Source organism: Megalops cyprinoides, chromosome 3, assembly GCF_013368585.1.
Source record: "Megalops cyprinoides isolate fMegCyp1 chromosome 3, fMegCyp1.pri, whole genome shotgun sequence".
Taxonomy (NCBI): Eukaryota; Metazoa; Chordata; class Actinopteri; order Elopiformes; family Megalopidae; genus Megalops; species Megalops cyprinoides.
In genome coordinates this window covers 45,853,656-45,868,632 of record NC_050585.1, presented here as the reverse complement: position 1 = coordinate 45,868,632, position 14,977 = coordinate 45,853,656, and the positions used below count along the sequence as shown (strand labels likewise).

The window sequence follows — 14,977 nt, the reverse complement described above, 5'->3', positions numbered from 1 at the left end:
AGTCACCCTGTTACAGCTGTTAATTAAATCACTACCATGTGTAGTTGATTTTCAGGTAATGTTAATTTCTCACAGTTAAAAAAAATCTAAATGGTTGCCTTGAATATTAAGTGAAACATTTGCATTAGTGTTTTATACCTTGAAAACTGATGATTCTTATCAAACAGTGCAAAATATATATATGAAATTGCATTCATGAAGGTAGCAGCTGTTTTGACATTTTTATTGTAAATACTGCCAAAAGGAGCACAAGGTGCCTTTAAATCAAAAGGCCGTGTAGTCAAGTTAAAATTTAGGTATTAGCCTGTATTCAAGCTTTTGTACTTGAAGCAGAGGCTTCCTTGACAGTTTCAGAGTTGAATGCATGACATCTGCCAAGAATTGTTTTACCAACAGCAATGGAGCTTTTTTTTTTTATTAAAATACGTCTATATTAAGAATTGACAAAAGTACTGGCACTTAAACTGTATTTAAGAAAAAGGTTCTGTGGTCCATTTTTAAAGTCATTTTGACAACTGTGTTGTCAGAGGGCAGCAGGTGTTACAAAGCAAGAATTTTACATGTTAAACCAGTGTTTAGCTCATCCTATCAAACCTTGGTTTTCTTTCAGTTAACCAATCCAAAGCTCGTAGTCCACAAAGCATGATGTCATCTTTAAAATGTTTTTGTTTGTTTGTACGTCATTAATTTGGATTCAGAAACATTTGACATTGATACTTGTGTGTCTGTTGGAATAATTGGTCTCAGAGGCAGGGTTAGGATTGTATTGTGATGGTATGCCTTTGTGCTTAGTTTTTTTTTTCTTTCTTTTTTTCTTTCTTTTTTAGCCCTTTTTGTATTTTACTTTTCATTTAAGATCCATGTAAAATTGGTGTCTTTGTTATTCATCTTGTGCTATATTTGGCGAATGCTGAAAAATGCCTGAGGTAGAAATGTTTGTAGATTTCTTCTTTTGAGTGGTAAGTAAACCTTTCTTTAAAACGCAAACTCACTGGCTGTGGTGCATTGACTAAATTGCTGTACAAGATAACACTTAAGAGTACATACCTGTAGCTATTTACTGCATTTAATAAATGGCATGTTTTCAGACCAAGGATTGCGTTATTTTAATAGAGCAGCAGTGGCTTGTTGGTGATTAAAACAAAGCGCAGTTACTTTTTGTTGCGAATAGTTCAATTAAATCGCAACTATTTTGTAAGCTATGACACCGATGACACTATGACAAATACAAGTTTCATATCGAGAAAATTCTATAATTTTGAGAAACGTGGTATAGGAGGTAAAGTCTTGAAAACGGAACATGGCTGCAACAAATACAGTCGTTGTGACATTGTGCTTAGTGATATGCTCGGCCATTTCTGAGTGCTTTGTGGTGTCAAATACAGTGTTTTCTGCAGCTTTGCGCAGCATTGCTGTAAATTTTTCTGCAAGTCATAAACGCATAGTAACCACTGATTGTGAATGAATGCACTACCACTTGGGGGCACCATTGTATTAATTTGGGTTTCTGTCGCCCATTAGTGGACCCAAATAAACGATCAGCGGTCCAAATTTGAAAATATATAAAGTAATGCGCAGAATTTCCGAACGGATATCTTTGCCTGACCGCCTCTACCAGCCGCACAACAGCGTTTACATTTGGAAGGTGGCAGAAATCCATGTCTGTGACGAATGAACGCGGCTGGAATCCCTTGAGAGTCACTAGTTAGAAATAAATGTTATATGTAGAAAATGTTCACAGACTAGCTTTGATATTATTTTGCTAAACAGCCACCAATAATGGACCGCTTGTCTGTAGCCAAGTGTAATTCGAGGAATCCGGCTGCACACCTGTGGCCTACCAGGACAGAACCAAAATATGCATCTATATGCATGTGATGTGTCTGATTCTTACAAAAGGAGAATATATTATTTCTATGCGTTGTTCCTGTTGTCCAAAAAGGTGTATGACAGGATGTATTGGAGTGGCAAAGTTGTAAATATCTGTTGCCAATTAATATATGACTAATTCACTTATTGAAAACATTCCGTTTCTGTATTTGTTTAACAAACTTGAATGTCTAAAACAATCAATACAGTTGACTTTAAGTTTAATCTTAATTGGTAGTTAAAGGGTAGTTACTTTGTACGCAAAGTACGTATGTTTGATGTTTTTTCATTTAAAATATCTGCTCGCATCTTGTACATTGCTGAGCTGAGCTTCGTCAATAATTTCGAATTCTTCAGTGAGGTAGGGCTGGTTTTCTTTGCGATGCGGGGTTCGCGGTTTTGAAAATGTACCAATGGCGAGCCAATCAGTTACTCTGACGCAGAGATCTACCTACGACATCTCTTGCCACCTGCCACCGTTTTAGTGAAGACAATTCTGAAATTTGTGATAAGACCTAAAACTCGACCATTTTGTCAATTGTCTGTTTACCTGACAGAAAAGGATATCATTAACCCAAAGAGTTTAAATTTGATTATTATAATTTCCACGATTTTATATATGAGGGGATCGTTAGTATAGTCACCCATAGGCTGGTTTTGGTTATGGGTATTTCGATTAAAAATAAATATATAAAGAGGGGTCCGAATGTAGAATCTGCGAAAAAAAAATCGATTGCGAGTTGTGAGGTTATGTGGTTTATCAATGTATTTACCATAGTGTTTCGGTGTTAAGAGCTTCTTATCTTTCAGACAGGGCCATCTATAATTTAGCGATCGTGGTTCTAATGAGATTTTCAACTTTAGAGTTGGCCGCGTTGGAGAGTTTTGGTTATGTTGTCTCTGTTTTCGTCCTAGGATCTTCAAAAGCCCACTAGCTCTTAATACGACCAGCTTACATCTTTCGATTGATGCAACCATTTGACATTGATTGATGGAAGGTGTTAACCTCGTGGGCAGCTCAGTCAATCAAAAGAGCTCTATCTGTCCTGGCTGGGAACTAGAGATGCGGTACATCGACAAGCATGATAAGAAGGCCATTCGAGTTTGATTACTAACTTCATTTAAACGAGGTTATATAATGCGACAGAGCTCTTGTATACATCTCTGTGTTTATAGCTACCTGTTGTATTTTGTCAATGTTAAGCAAAGTTCGATAGCTTCTTCTTTCTTTTCAAATAAATAAAACAGGTCAATGTTTGTTTCTTTTCTTTTTAGGTGGGGTTTTCGAAAAGAATAGTTTTCATAATGATAAGAGGTAGCTAGGCCTATATGTATTCGATAAAAGTATTGTAGCTGTTAATAACGTGCCATTTGGCTCGATGTTGTTGTTTTTTTTTTTTTCAATTTCGCGTATATCCTCTGCGCGCGAATAAATAAAAGTTTAATTCTACGGATTCAATCTTTCTCGTGAAAATCAAGGCAAAACGTGACACATAAATCAATTTATTAAAATTTAAGGAAAAGGACGCGTATTATAGAGCAAGGTAACTGAGTCTTCATCTCTCTGTCAAAACACGGCTGTTGTTTCTTAGCAGGTTTACCTCTCAAGCTAGATTAATTTAATGGAATGGAATTTTATGTGGCTCCATTGAGTCTCGTGGCTTCGCGTGTTAACCCTTTTTTGTGTTTCGTCAGCATCACGCAAGAGATAAGAAACACGTAAATAAACACGGAATTTATCAAAAGCAAATACTCCTACTAATTCATTGATGGGCAATGCGATGGACAAACTCCATCTGCTCCATATAAGAACCTTTTCGTGCACGAGATGCTTTGAGGCGAGTATCGCCTGAAGACAGTTTTTTTAAAATTGTTTAGGTTTAAAATATAAAAAGTACCAAGAATCAATTCAGTAGGAACTGATCAAATTAGTGTACGCGTATTATTATTATGACAAATAATGTAAGATTCAAAATAACAGCAATGCGAATTCCACCAAACTTTTTGCATTGTATTTAATAAATTAAGATTTTAAATTATTTCGTGTCTTGCACAACAATTTTGTTATGTCCAAACGTAAGTATTTTAAAGAAGGGAAACGTGCAACTGACTCACGTGTTAGTCAAATATTAAGAACGCACTCTATGTGGGTGTATTTTGATTGTAGTCTAAGATATAACAGTCATAGCCATCAATAATTTATGAATCTCTTGAAACCCTCCTGTGCATCATCGTTATACTTACTGTTTTACAAAAAAAAAAAAAATACTAGCTCTTAAACGTCATGGAACGTCAAGCCCGCATGCTTAACGTTATTTTCTGAAAACCCAACAAGGGGATAATTCTCGAACCTGTGCGGACACGGGGTATTTCGCATCACTTGGCTTGTGGTGTACCTGCCATCCCAATTGTGTCTTTATATCAACTGATAAAGTAGGCCTATTACCGTCGTCATAATTTATTTCATAACTATTTTCTTAATACAGCTGGCGAATGAGGTTTCTGTTTAACCCTTTAATGAAATTAAATGAACGTATGTTGATTTAAATTAACGAAATGTAAGTATTATTATTTTTATTTTTTAATTAATAAAACGTTCGTATACCTGAACAAACTTTTAGATTTAAAAGATGCTTGAGTCTGTACACGTAGTGGTGACAGTAGATATTCCATAGACTATGTTGTGTTTAGAAATACGAATACTTTGAAATGTATATTTATTTCATTAGCCAAAATTACGGTGACATGAATTTGAGGTAGATTAAAACACTGATACATACAGGATACAGTACGACACATACAATATATGCCTGTCAGGACCACCTCAGTAGAAAAGTAGTGCTATGTTGACAATGACATTAAGATCAAGAACATCTCTTAAAATCACCACTGTGTGATCACTAAAAGTCATAACACAAAAAACACTGCGTTTTCCATTATTTTATGCTTTAGTTTTAAATTATATGTGGGAAATATCACAGTTGGGTACAAATATTACACAAAACAATTAAGAAAACGGTTAAATTATTCGCAATAATGCTATTTCTCGAGTCCTCTTACTTTCCCCAAGATTCAAATTCTGAACATTGCACGTGGAAGTGTACAAGTGGTTGTATTCCCAGGCGCGATCGCTTGAATACCGAGTCAGTGTGCTGCGGGTGGTGTTCCGCGGGACGCGGGGCGAGGGGCACGGGGCGCGGGGCGCAGGGCATTCACTGGTTTAGTTCCAGAGCCCAGACCTGCTGAGGCCAACCCGTCCTTCCTTTGAACTTTTTCTCAGTTCCTATTGATTCTTGAAGGCCGTCGTTCTGTGAAAAAAATAATAAAACAGATTAGAACAGGGGCAATATAGGCCTTTAATTCTGACTAATAGAGCCTTCACGTCATGATATTAAATATTTCCTTCTGAAGAAATACGATGTTAGTTAATACGAACAGAATGTGATCGAATACAGATGTATACAGATGTATACAGATGTTCAGAGTGCCGTGAAATGTATATGACAATGCGTACACAAATCTATCATAATTTTAAAGCGTGTGTATTTAGATGCGGAGCAACATAATTCTGGTTGCAATACATGCACTGTGTGTTCGAAGAGGCCTAAATTCGTGTGAGACGTATGTTGTGATGCTTAGAAAGAAATACTGAGGTGACAAATTTAGATTATAACAAAGTTCGATAATTACGTCGCTGCTCAGTATTGCCTTCACCTGGAAATGAATAGAATTTGGAATTTTGTTTTTGACGAAAAAATAAGACCTGCACACCATATACACGTTACTTTGTGCCATCACAACTCGACGTACTGCATTGTTTTATTTTTGTTTCGAGTTGTCTGTTTGCCTTCGTTTCATTATTTTACAACAAAACAGTTTTGTGAATAAGCACAGGCCTGCTACCCTGACTAAACGGCTTCAGAATAGATGTATTCGTATAGATTAATACGACCTTCATGACCCGCGCTACTATGGCATAAGCGCACTATAGCTTCTGACTACTCTGACGAATGCTGGGTTAAGAATGCTGGAGATTTTGTAACTAAAATGATTATTACTCAATATAGTATTTCTTTCAAAACCTCCCCTATCCCACATTGGTGATATTTAGAGTGCGTTATTCGCATTTTTAAACTCCATTGCAGGCACTTATCAAAATATGAACTCACCACTTCTCGTTTCCTTTTTAAATCTCTATTGTCAAATTTCTTGATTTCAGCCTTGAACCCCTCCGTTTCACCAGTGTCCTTTGCTAGCACGTCCATCAGATAAGCAATGTAACTCGTGGCCAGTCTTAATGTTTTAATTTTAGATAGTTTGGTGTCCGCAGGCACGTTTGGTATGCACTCTCTCAGTTCAGCGAAAGCAGTGTTAATACTCTCGGTCCGTTTTCTCTCTTTCTTGGGTCCCGACGTTCTTCTTTTCCCCATTCGCCCAGACAGCGCATCAAGCTGGGTGTCATGAGCGGTGCCCGGGGCGCCAAACTCCGAGGAGTAAGATGGCTGGATCTGAAAGTCCGGAGGGACTTCTCCGTGATTCACCACCCAGCTCTGGAAGTAGGGAGTATCGGGGTGACACCTTTGCACAAACGGAAAAGTCTCGTGCATCAGGTGATGGTGCTGGTAGCTCCCAATGAGATTCATCTTAAAACACGGGAAAGCTCCAAAATGATTCACTTTAAAGTCTTGGAAATGGTCGCCCGCCGATGCTTTTCAAGAGTTCAGAATGATTCCATACGACGCGCTGTCTGTGCAGAATTTCCTAATCGGATATACATGCGCCACAGAATCACGGAATCGTCATGGATATAGTTGCAACCATAAGAGGCATGCTTTAAATTCACTTTAACGATATATCGATGAAGTTAATGGAAGAGAATGACGCTGTCATTCTGCTCAATGATGAAAGTGAGATCAACGATGAATATAATAACTCCGGATAGGTCTATGCAGTCTGCAGAAAAGCCTTCCTCCCAGGGATTAGACTCATTTGTGAAGGAAATTTGACCCCTGCCGAAGGTGCTGAGGCCCAGGTTTATATCGTCCTGAAAGGAGCACAACAACTTCCCAGCCAATAAGATTAGAGGCTACGGAAGGAGGAGGAGATTTGGAGAGGCCTCGGTTTGTAACGGTACGGACGACAGACAGAGCCATGGTCCCATAGATTGGGTGACGTAGAAATGATGAGGTATGGCCTTCAAGGCAAGTGATTTAAACATTGCTGTATATAAGTCAGTTATGGAAATAATGAGCATTTTAACAGAATTTTGAATAGGCTACTTTCTTCTCCCTTTGACTAGGCCTACACTCTCATATTGCACAAAACTTGAGTTTTACGTCTGTTTGAATGTTTCACGGAGAGATGTGTTCTATTGTTTTCTTAAATGCTAATATTTTAGGCGTGTTGTATGTGATAAGTGCTGGCACGTATTTAAAAGTCAACATGGGATTTTTTTATATGTGGCAAGATTTATGTATGGGAACATTTCACGTATTAATTTAATCCCTTTTTTATAGTACCTGTTAAGGTTTGTTTTGCAGTAAAGAATATTTGCTGGAATATAATTAATTCTCCCATGTTTTAAAAGGTGTCAGTAGTGAATTGTACATTCATTTGGATCGATTTTAATTCATCAATTAATTTATATTTTGCAGAGTTTCACAGAGAGTATACTATTCACAAAAAACTGTTAATTCGACAACGAGTGTAGTAAATACTCAATGTTTGTTATACATAAAAAAACGAATTATCAGCTACCGTCTGCCCTAATTCACATTTGGATTTGTTTGATGAATTTATAATGGATTATTCAATATCTTACAGGGGTATTAACGTAACTCAGTGTTCAGTATGTTATGTAATTCAGTTCACCGTGTGTTGCGCCATACTCCCACTCGAAAGCGGGGTGGTACTTGTCAAGAGATCATTCCGTGCGAGGTTTTGATGTGATCCCCGTTTCACACTGTGCGTGTGCAGTTACCGTTGCGAGGGCAATGGCACAGTGTTTGAAATGTGCGTGTGTGGGATGTGGGTGGGTGGGTAGGGGGGTCACCTTTATCAGTTGACAGGGGCGAGGGTCTAACCACACGAACGTTTTATGAACAAGTGAGCAACTGCATCTACTATGATGACATGTGTGCAGGGCATCCTCGCTTAATAAATTTACTTCAAAGCCCAGCAATTAAAATAGCTAACGCAGAGCATGCATGGGAAAAATAATTAGCCCAACATTTATACGTTGGTGAATCAGCTATTACAACAATTGTTTTGTATAGTTCGCGGGCAGTATCTTTTTTTATATAACATATAACATTTATATATAACATTTATTTCACTATTTTAAAAGCTGTTCAAAAAAGTAAAATTCCATTTAAATGATGTCGAACGTTGTGTAGTATGTACTCAACCTGAATTGTGTATTTCCAAATGAAGCGAAAGACTTTTAGACATTTTAAATGTTATGATTTATAGTAATTTGCAATGCTGGACAAGCGTGCATGCACGCATGCATCGATACATTTATACATAGACGGAATAATGAATTAATACTGTATACTTACCCATACATAACTGGAATATAGTGTCGGGCTATTACACATATTTTACAACACATGTGAAAAGCAAGTGTGATCATCACTTATTTTGCTTTCGTTTTTAAATAAAATTTAAAAACAAAAAAAAAAAGAATATTTCATATGTGCGTTATATTAGGTTCGTGACAACATTTGCCCGTCAAACTTACTCATGCTTTTAGAGGCATAAACATTCTTACAATGCGCATTTTAATTGCTTTTCTGCAAATATAAGAGAAAATCTCTTTTTTTTCAGACGGTGAAAGTATTTAGACAGCAATAAGCGTTCGATAATCCTTCATAGGCCTATCTCTCAGGAAAAGTATCTGGACTTCTAGATGTTTGCAATAATTAGATCTCCTACAGCCAAACAACTTCAACTGGAATATAATAGATAAGTTTCAGTTTCTCGGCTGCTAAAATAATGACAGCATTGGAGGTTTTTAAATTCCCGCTCTCAAGAGTGATGTGAAAATAAACGGCAAAGTTGTTCGTGGCATAGCTCTTATAGAATAGGGTTTTGTCCTTTGAAAGATAATCCCATATAAGAATGATATGATATTGGTACAGATGACAGGGTGCGGGAGTCACACATGATTGTGATAAATGAAGTCTTCGATGTCATCTGATCAGTTCAACAATGTTGTCAGTTGTCATTCAGAATCAAATATAGAAGCTTTAGCGTAGAATATAATTCTTTTTAAAGGGACTCTTTTTAAACCCACGGATCCATTATGTGAACCCATCAGGCGTACTAATTTATTATTCATCTATGTGAGTCAAAAAATATATAGTAAGCTATATAAAGCTAATAGGCCTATGTAAAGTATATAAAGTAAATATGTGATAATCACAGTAACTTCCTCAATTGCATTGGTTTCTTATTGGAAGGGTCTATAAGCACATCTATTAGGAGGCTTGTTTTAATCATAACGTGGGAGCCATCTCGAGACAGCTGAAAGGAACGCACGGGTTATCACCTCTCGCGCTGGGCATTGTTAATTCTCCATACCTCATTCAAGTAGCATTCTTCATCGCTGTAGCCCATACACTATCATCTTATCTCTATCAGACTAAAACATTATCCCATTACATTACATGACCTTGACGCTATTTAGAAACCATTTACTGCATTTCTTATCTAAATATAGCAATAAATCAGAGGTGTCAGGTTCCAGTTAAACACACATATTCCATAAAAAGCCTCGTAGCAAAGCCGCTGTTTATATTAAAGCAGTTAGCTACATATTTTTACGGTCCTCTCAGTAAATGCCAGCCAGTACATACTTGAATACACTGTTTTTATTCCATGCAAATTTTGGAAGATAATGTCGGAACAAATTTAAAAATAAATCCATTTTAAAATGCCATGGTGGAGGTTGCCAGGTCCTAGAGGGATGTGCAGCGATCAGATAAGACATTTGGCGACCCCAGCACTGTATTGGTTACTGGTCCTTCTAGTGCAGGGTGCAGGTATGTGTCTGTTACAGAACTGTGACGATATACGCACACACACACGCACGCGGACACACAGGGTGGTCATAAACGTCCCAATCTGTTTCAGTGAAAATGCAATATTTCAACACAAAAGAATAACATTTACTTCACATGTCCAAAATGAACACAGCAATCTATTTTTGCTCCTCTTTGGTTACACCTAGAACTGGAACAATTTTAAAAACTTAAACACTTTCATGTAATTTAGAAGGAAGTATTAAGTCTTTTACCCAAATAGATTGGGGCTTTATTACTACCTTGTACATACAATTTTTATTTTTCTTAGAAAAGTAGAAATTAAGCAGGTACAAAAAATGGGTACAAACTGTGGTAAAAATCCCATTTTCTTTTGGCACATTTCATTTTGCATTCTAATGTTTCAAAGGAAGACATAATTTTCTGAGCCAAATGTTTTTCTCCATTGTCTCTTTGGCATTAATAAGACTTTGTCCATAATGAATAGTACCGGTAATAGTACCAGAGCAAGCACTGTAATCATGCCTAAAAAGTGAGCATTGTAGTCATATTGAATGGTTGATACTTAAACCAAATGATGAACATTGACTTTGCTACCCCCAAACATTTTGAATGTCTCCATCTGAAATCTTTCATTTGGGTCTCATTTCTTTCCATCTAGCTTCCTGTAGGCACCAAAGTCCCATGCACCCACATATACACAAAGAAACCCCTGACATTGTTGATTAAGACATTCACTATCCAGATATGAAATGCTATACTGGTCATATTTTCCCATAGCTCTTTATAGCTGACACTTCTCAGCAACGTGAAGCATCGTCGCTTTCATTGACTTGGATAGGGGTCGGCTTTTTTTTCTGTATGAGTCAATGTTTCATTAACGGCAGCACTTAGAGATGTTGGCAGAAAAGGAACCCCACCCTCTCTCTTTCTCTCTTTCAATGCTTAGGCGCCCATGAAAATATCCAAAATAGGTCACCAAAAGGCATCTTGGCCATGTTATGAATTCTCCTCATAATTGTTTGTGTCATCATGTAGATTTTTCAATGGCCGTGCTTCCCCCCACTTAAAATTGCTTACTCTGGGTTTCAGATTTTAAACAAATATTCCTCAATTCAAATCTTAACATCCTCAGCATGCCGGCTACTCTTGAAGAATGTTTTATTTTCTCTCTCTTTTCCCGGTCCTTGACTTTCATTCTTTTTTTTTTTTTTTTTTTTGCTTATCCAACCCTCACATTCAATGCTTGATTGCAGTTTGTGAAATTTACACGCAACTGTTGTACTGTTGCAGCTTTTCCCCTTCACCATACACCCTTCAGGTTTTCTTCTTCTTGAGAATTCCACACGTCCTCTGTGTTGTGAGAATTTGCAAATCGCTCCCATAGCCATGGTAGTCTCTTTTTTTTTTCGTCTCCACCAATAAAGATAAGAGCTGGGGGGGATGGAATGTGGTGAAGGTGGCTTTGCGAGGCACTTTTGGAGCAGATTCCTCTGTTTGTTTACAGCAGTAATGAGACCATGTGATCCCCCCCCCCATGCCCTGTGAATTGATTTATTCTGTGTATACCGCTGAGTGCTGATCTGGACAGAAGCCTGCCCCAGCGAGCTAACAGCCATATGGGACGATCCCAGGGCAGACAGCATGCAAATCCTTTCCATTTTACTGTCCGTCCTCCTGGACCACCAACAGCATTGGCACTAATGACTCTGAAGAGTCTCCCAGACAGAGGAGACTGTTGAGTATCAAAATGGATCAAAATGTTTCTGGGAAGACGTTTAGAATTGTGAAGGCATACGAATTGTTGTCACGCGGACTTATGGCCGCGTTGTAGAAGTGAGCTCCTTGGGTGCTGGAAGTATGTTTCGATACAGACTGAATGTGTGTGATTGAGTGCGCATCATTCGATGAGAGGGCGGCAAACAGGGCATTGGACTGTTCATGTCAAGACCTCACAGATTTGGGGCATCTGGGCATAGGTTTGAACTGAGAAGTGGACTCCTTTTTCTCATTAACAGCAATGGATCATGTCTCAGCCAGGCTTTACTGTCCACTCCTTTGAATGATCTATTAAGAAAAAGTGCAAAACAAATGCAGATATGCCTTTATCTGGATGCACAGTAGTGACTTCATTTGGAATCCAGGGACGAGGTCTCAGTTGAGACAATTGCCTGAATGAATTTTTATAATAATAGCACAATTTCTGTATCCAGTTTTGAATGAATTTATCAAAAATGGTCCGTTGGATTTCGAGACAAATGCACGATTAGAAATGTCCATGATTTTCTTGCTGAAGTTAACATTGATGTGGATTGTTATAAGCAAAGACTATACATAAGCATCTGAATAAAAGACCGTTTTACAAAGAACAGATGTGAAACAACAAGATGCAAAGGTACAAGCCAAATATGTTAACTCTGTATGGCAAAAAACACTGCTGATTTTATGTTCATTAAGCCATTTCTGTCAGGACTGTGGCAAATTGCAGTCTTGTCTGAGACTCAATCTGTTGTCTCCCCAGAGAACAGAGAATACTGTAGTCTTAGTCCTTTCTTTCTTCACTGCTACAAAGTGAGTGACTTCCAGAATGAATAATGCCATCAAGGAGTATAGAAATTCTCAGAATCAAAAATAAAACATTTTCCATCACACACCACTTTCCACTTTTTCCTTCTCAGTGACAGTTCTCCACAAAACCAGCTCAAGTCTTAAATGTGCAGAACAAATCCACTTATGCTTACAAAACCACAGTGCACTCAAATCGTCCTGCAATGCCTTTTGTCAAGGAAGTCAGGCAAGTAAAGATCATGAAACGATAATTTAATCCATATAACAATGTCTAACAGACATCAAGGTTTCTTAATGCAGACTTTTCATTGTTGTCCACATGAATGAACATCAGTTATCTGCTCATGAAACAATTCTGGAAGGCAAACGGTGTAATTATCTGTAGACATTAATGTTCTTAAGTCTTGGGCTGTGTGGCCATCTGAATCCCAGCCCGGGGCCGGCCCTGTGACCCGGTATCAGCGTGACCTGGCAGTACCACAGTGGTGCCGGCACTCTGTCTCCGGGCCTCGGACGAGCCAGGAGCCAGCCTCTGCCCCTCTCCCTCCGCCGTCCCATTCCCTGGCTTTTCCACGTCGGCTTCACTCCGGAGGCTCGCTCCTGAGAAAAAGCAGACACCTCCGCCACCGCCACCCCCCTTTCCCCTCTCAGCTTTCTTCTCCTTCGCTTTTTCTCTCAGCCTTTTTTTTATGGCAGCTCCACTGACACATGACCTCTGTGATGCATTAGACAGCGTGTACATTATCATATGTGAAAAAAATGCACAGTATATATTTATAAAGGAATATACATAGCCATCCCGCCCCAGGGAATCTACTCTACTTACTTTAGCTGTGCCCGTTTTCAACAGCGATAACAGGCTTAATTTATACCCCTTATACACGGATACACTTTAATCCAATCAGACTACATTTGCTTGGATTTTCAGTATCCTTGGCAACTTTATAAAGTAAGAAATCACCACAGCAAATGCAGGCCTTTCAGTGCAGTCTTTTATTGCAAACTTTAGCCACGTCTGTAGACTGTTGTCTAATTTCTGCAGCATTTTATTGAACAGTTCCTTTTAAATGACATGCACACAAGCAGGGGCAATAAGGGTCGTTTTGTGCACTGGAGGAGGCAAGCTTACCTTTAAACTTCTAACTGTTCTGGGCCTGTTTTTAATTATTTTGCACGAATAACAATTGTGTCAACTGAAATATGGCCCACATATGTGCAGCTGACTCCATTTTCACTTCATTGCATCTCATGGGGTGCCTTTATCTTTATGTACAAATTTCAGCTTTAACAAACACAGTGGCTTAAAATGAGTTATTTTCGCTTACGAGAAGGGCACTATGTGTTGGTTTCAACTAATTTTTTTTGGGGGGGGGGATTTAAAGTGCACAAAGGTTTCCAATGTATGCGCAGAAACAAATCAGTTGCCAATGGGTGGTCGTTATTTGATGGCACACTTGTTTAAATATGGACAGCAGTCAGAACAATTAGTCACTAGCTCTCTATATTTCAGCATGAGCTTCCACTGATTGTCTTCCAGTTCTGTGCTCCTTTGCTGTTTCTCTGAAGACCAAACCCAAAGTGATGCTCATTGCCAGCTGCCATGAAAAATGCATATTGGGTTTTTTTTTTGTTTGTTTTGTTGTTGTTTTGTTTTGTTGTTTGTTTGTTCTTTAATATCTTAGTACAACTTGAGTTGCACAGTTCCAAGGATAGCAAATAATACATGCAAGCAAGCACTATGCCTTCAAAACGTAAAATAAAAATCCTTTTTACTAAACAAAGGTGTGCTGTCTTCTCCTAAAAATTTGAATCATATGTTCTGATTTGTGGAGAGATCTGACACCTATTTCAGCCATTTTCATACACTGTCATGTGACTGAGCTAAAATGGAGACCAGGCTCAATGTTGAGAGTAGGACAGGAGTGTATCATTTTGCAATTTCAGAAAACTGATTTACTAATATTCATGCAGCACAAGTTATGTTGAAAATATTAAGATGATCCAAATCAGCTGATTCACTGTAATTCAGACATCCTGAGCTGCACTGCAGTGCGATCAGTTAAAACGAGGTAAAATGAAAAAATACCACTTTTTTTCCTTTAAACAATGACATGTTGCCCTGAGTTGAAATACTAATGACATACTAATTAATATTTATATTGGACAACAAGATATAAGCCAGAAGAGTTGCTTAGAATAGTTTTTAAGGTTTTTTCCTGGATTACATTTGATGTTGGTGAAGTTGTCCACAGTGAGGGTACAGACAGTCTGTGAAAGAGGACATTGAATCCAGGCCAGATTGTGATGTGTGAGGCGAGGATTTGTGTGCACAGAGGCAATTATGGCTTCCCTCCACTGCAGACCTTATATTAGAGACAGACACGGACATAGAATATGCTGAGGGCCTCTGAGCTCATCTTGTGTGAGTTGGCGTATTCCTGCCCACGCTGTCATGAAGGACGTTGCCCTGTGCCCCAACCGCGGTTATAATTAGC

The 14,977-nt window shown here is 38.3% G+C and overlaps 1 protein-coding gene across 1 annotated transcript; it reads right to left on the bottom strand.

Moving 5' to 3' along the window:
* Nucleotides 1-5,081: 5,081 nt before the first annotated feature.
* On the bottom strand, nucleotides 5,082-6,512 carry LOC118773929 (heart- and neural crest derivatives-expressed protein 1-like). The gene is made up of 2 exons (XM_036522958.1): nucleotides 6,039-6,512; nucleotides 5,082-5,177 (listed from the first exon to the last, which is right to left on the bottom strand). The coding sequence occupies exons 1-2, from the start codon at nucleotides 6,510-6,512 to the stop codon at nucleotides 5,082-5,084; spliced, it is 570 nt and encodes a 189-aa protein (XP_036378851.1).
* Between the last annotated feature and the right edge of the window lie 8,465 nt (nucleotides 6,513-14,977).

Bases quoted from the DNA above. Each gene is read 5' to 3' on its own strand.
- LOC118773929 (XM_036522958.1), bottom strand. From the start codon at position 6,512: ATGAATCTCATTGGGAGCTACCAGCACCATCACCTGATGCACGAGACT. The intron at 5,178-6,038 runs GTGAGTTCATAT...TTTTTTTCACAG, and splicing joins TAAAAAGGAAACGAGAAGTG to AACGACGGCCTTCAAGAATC.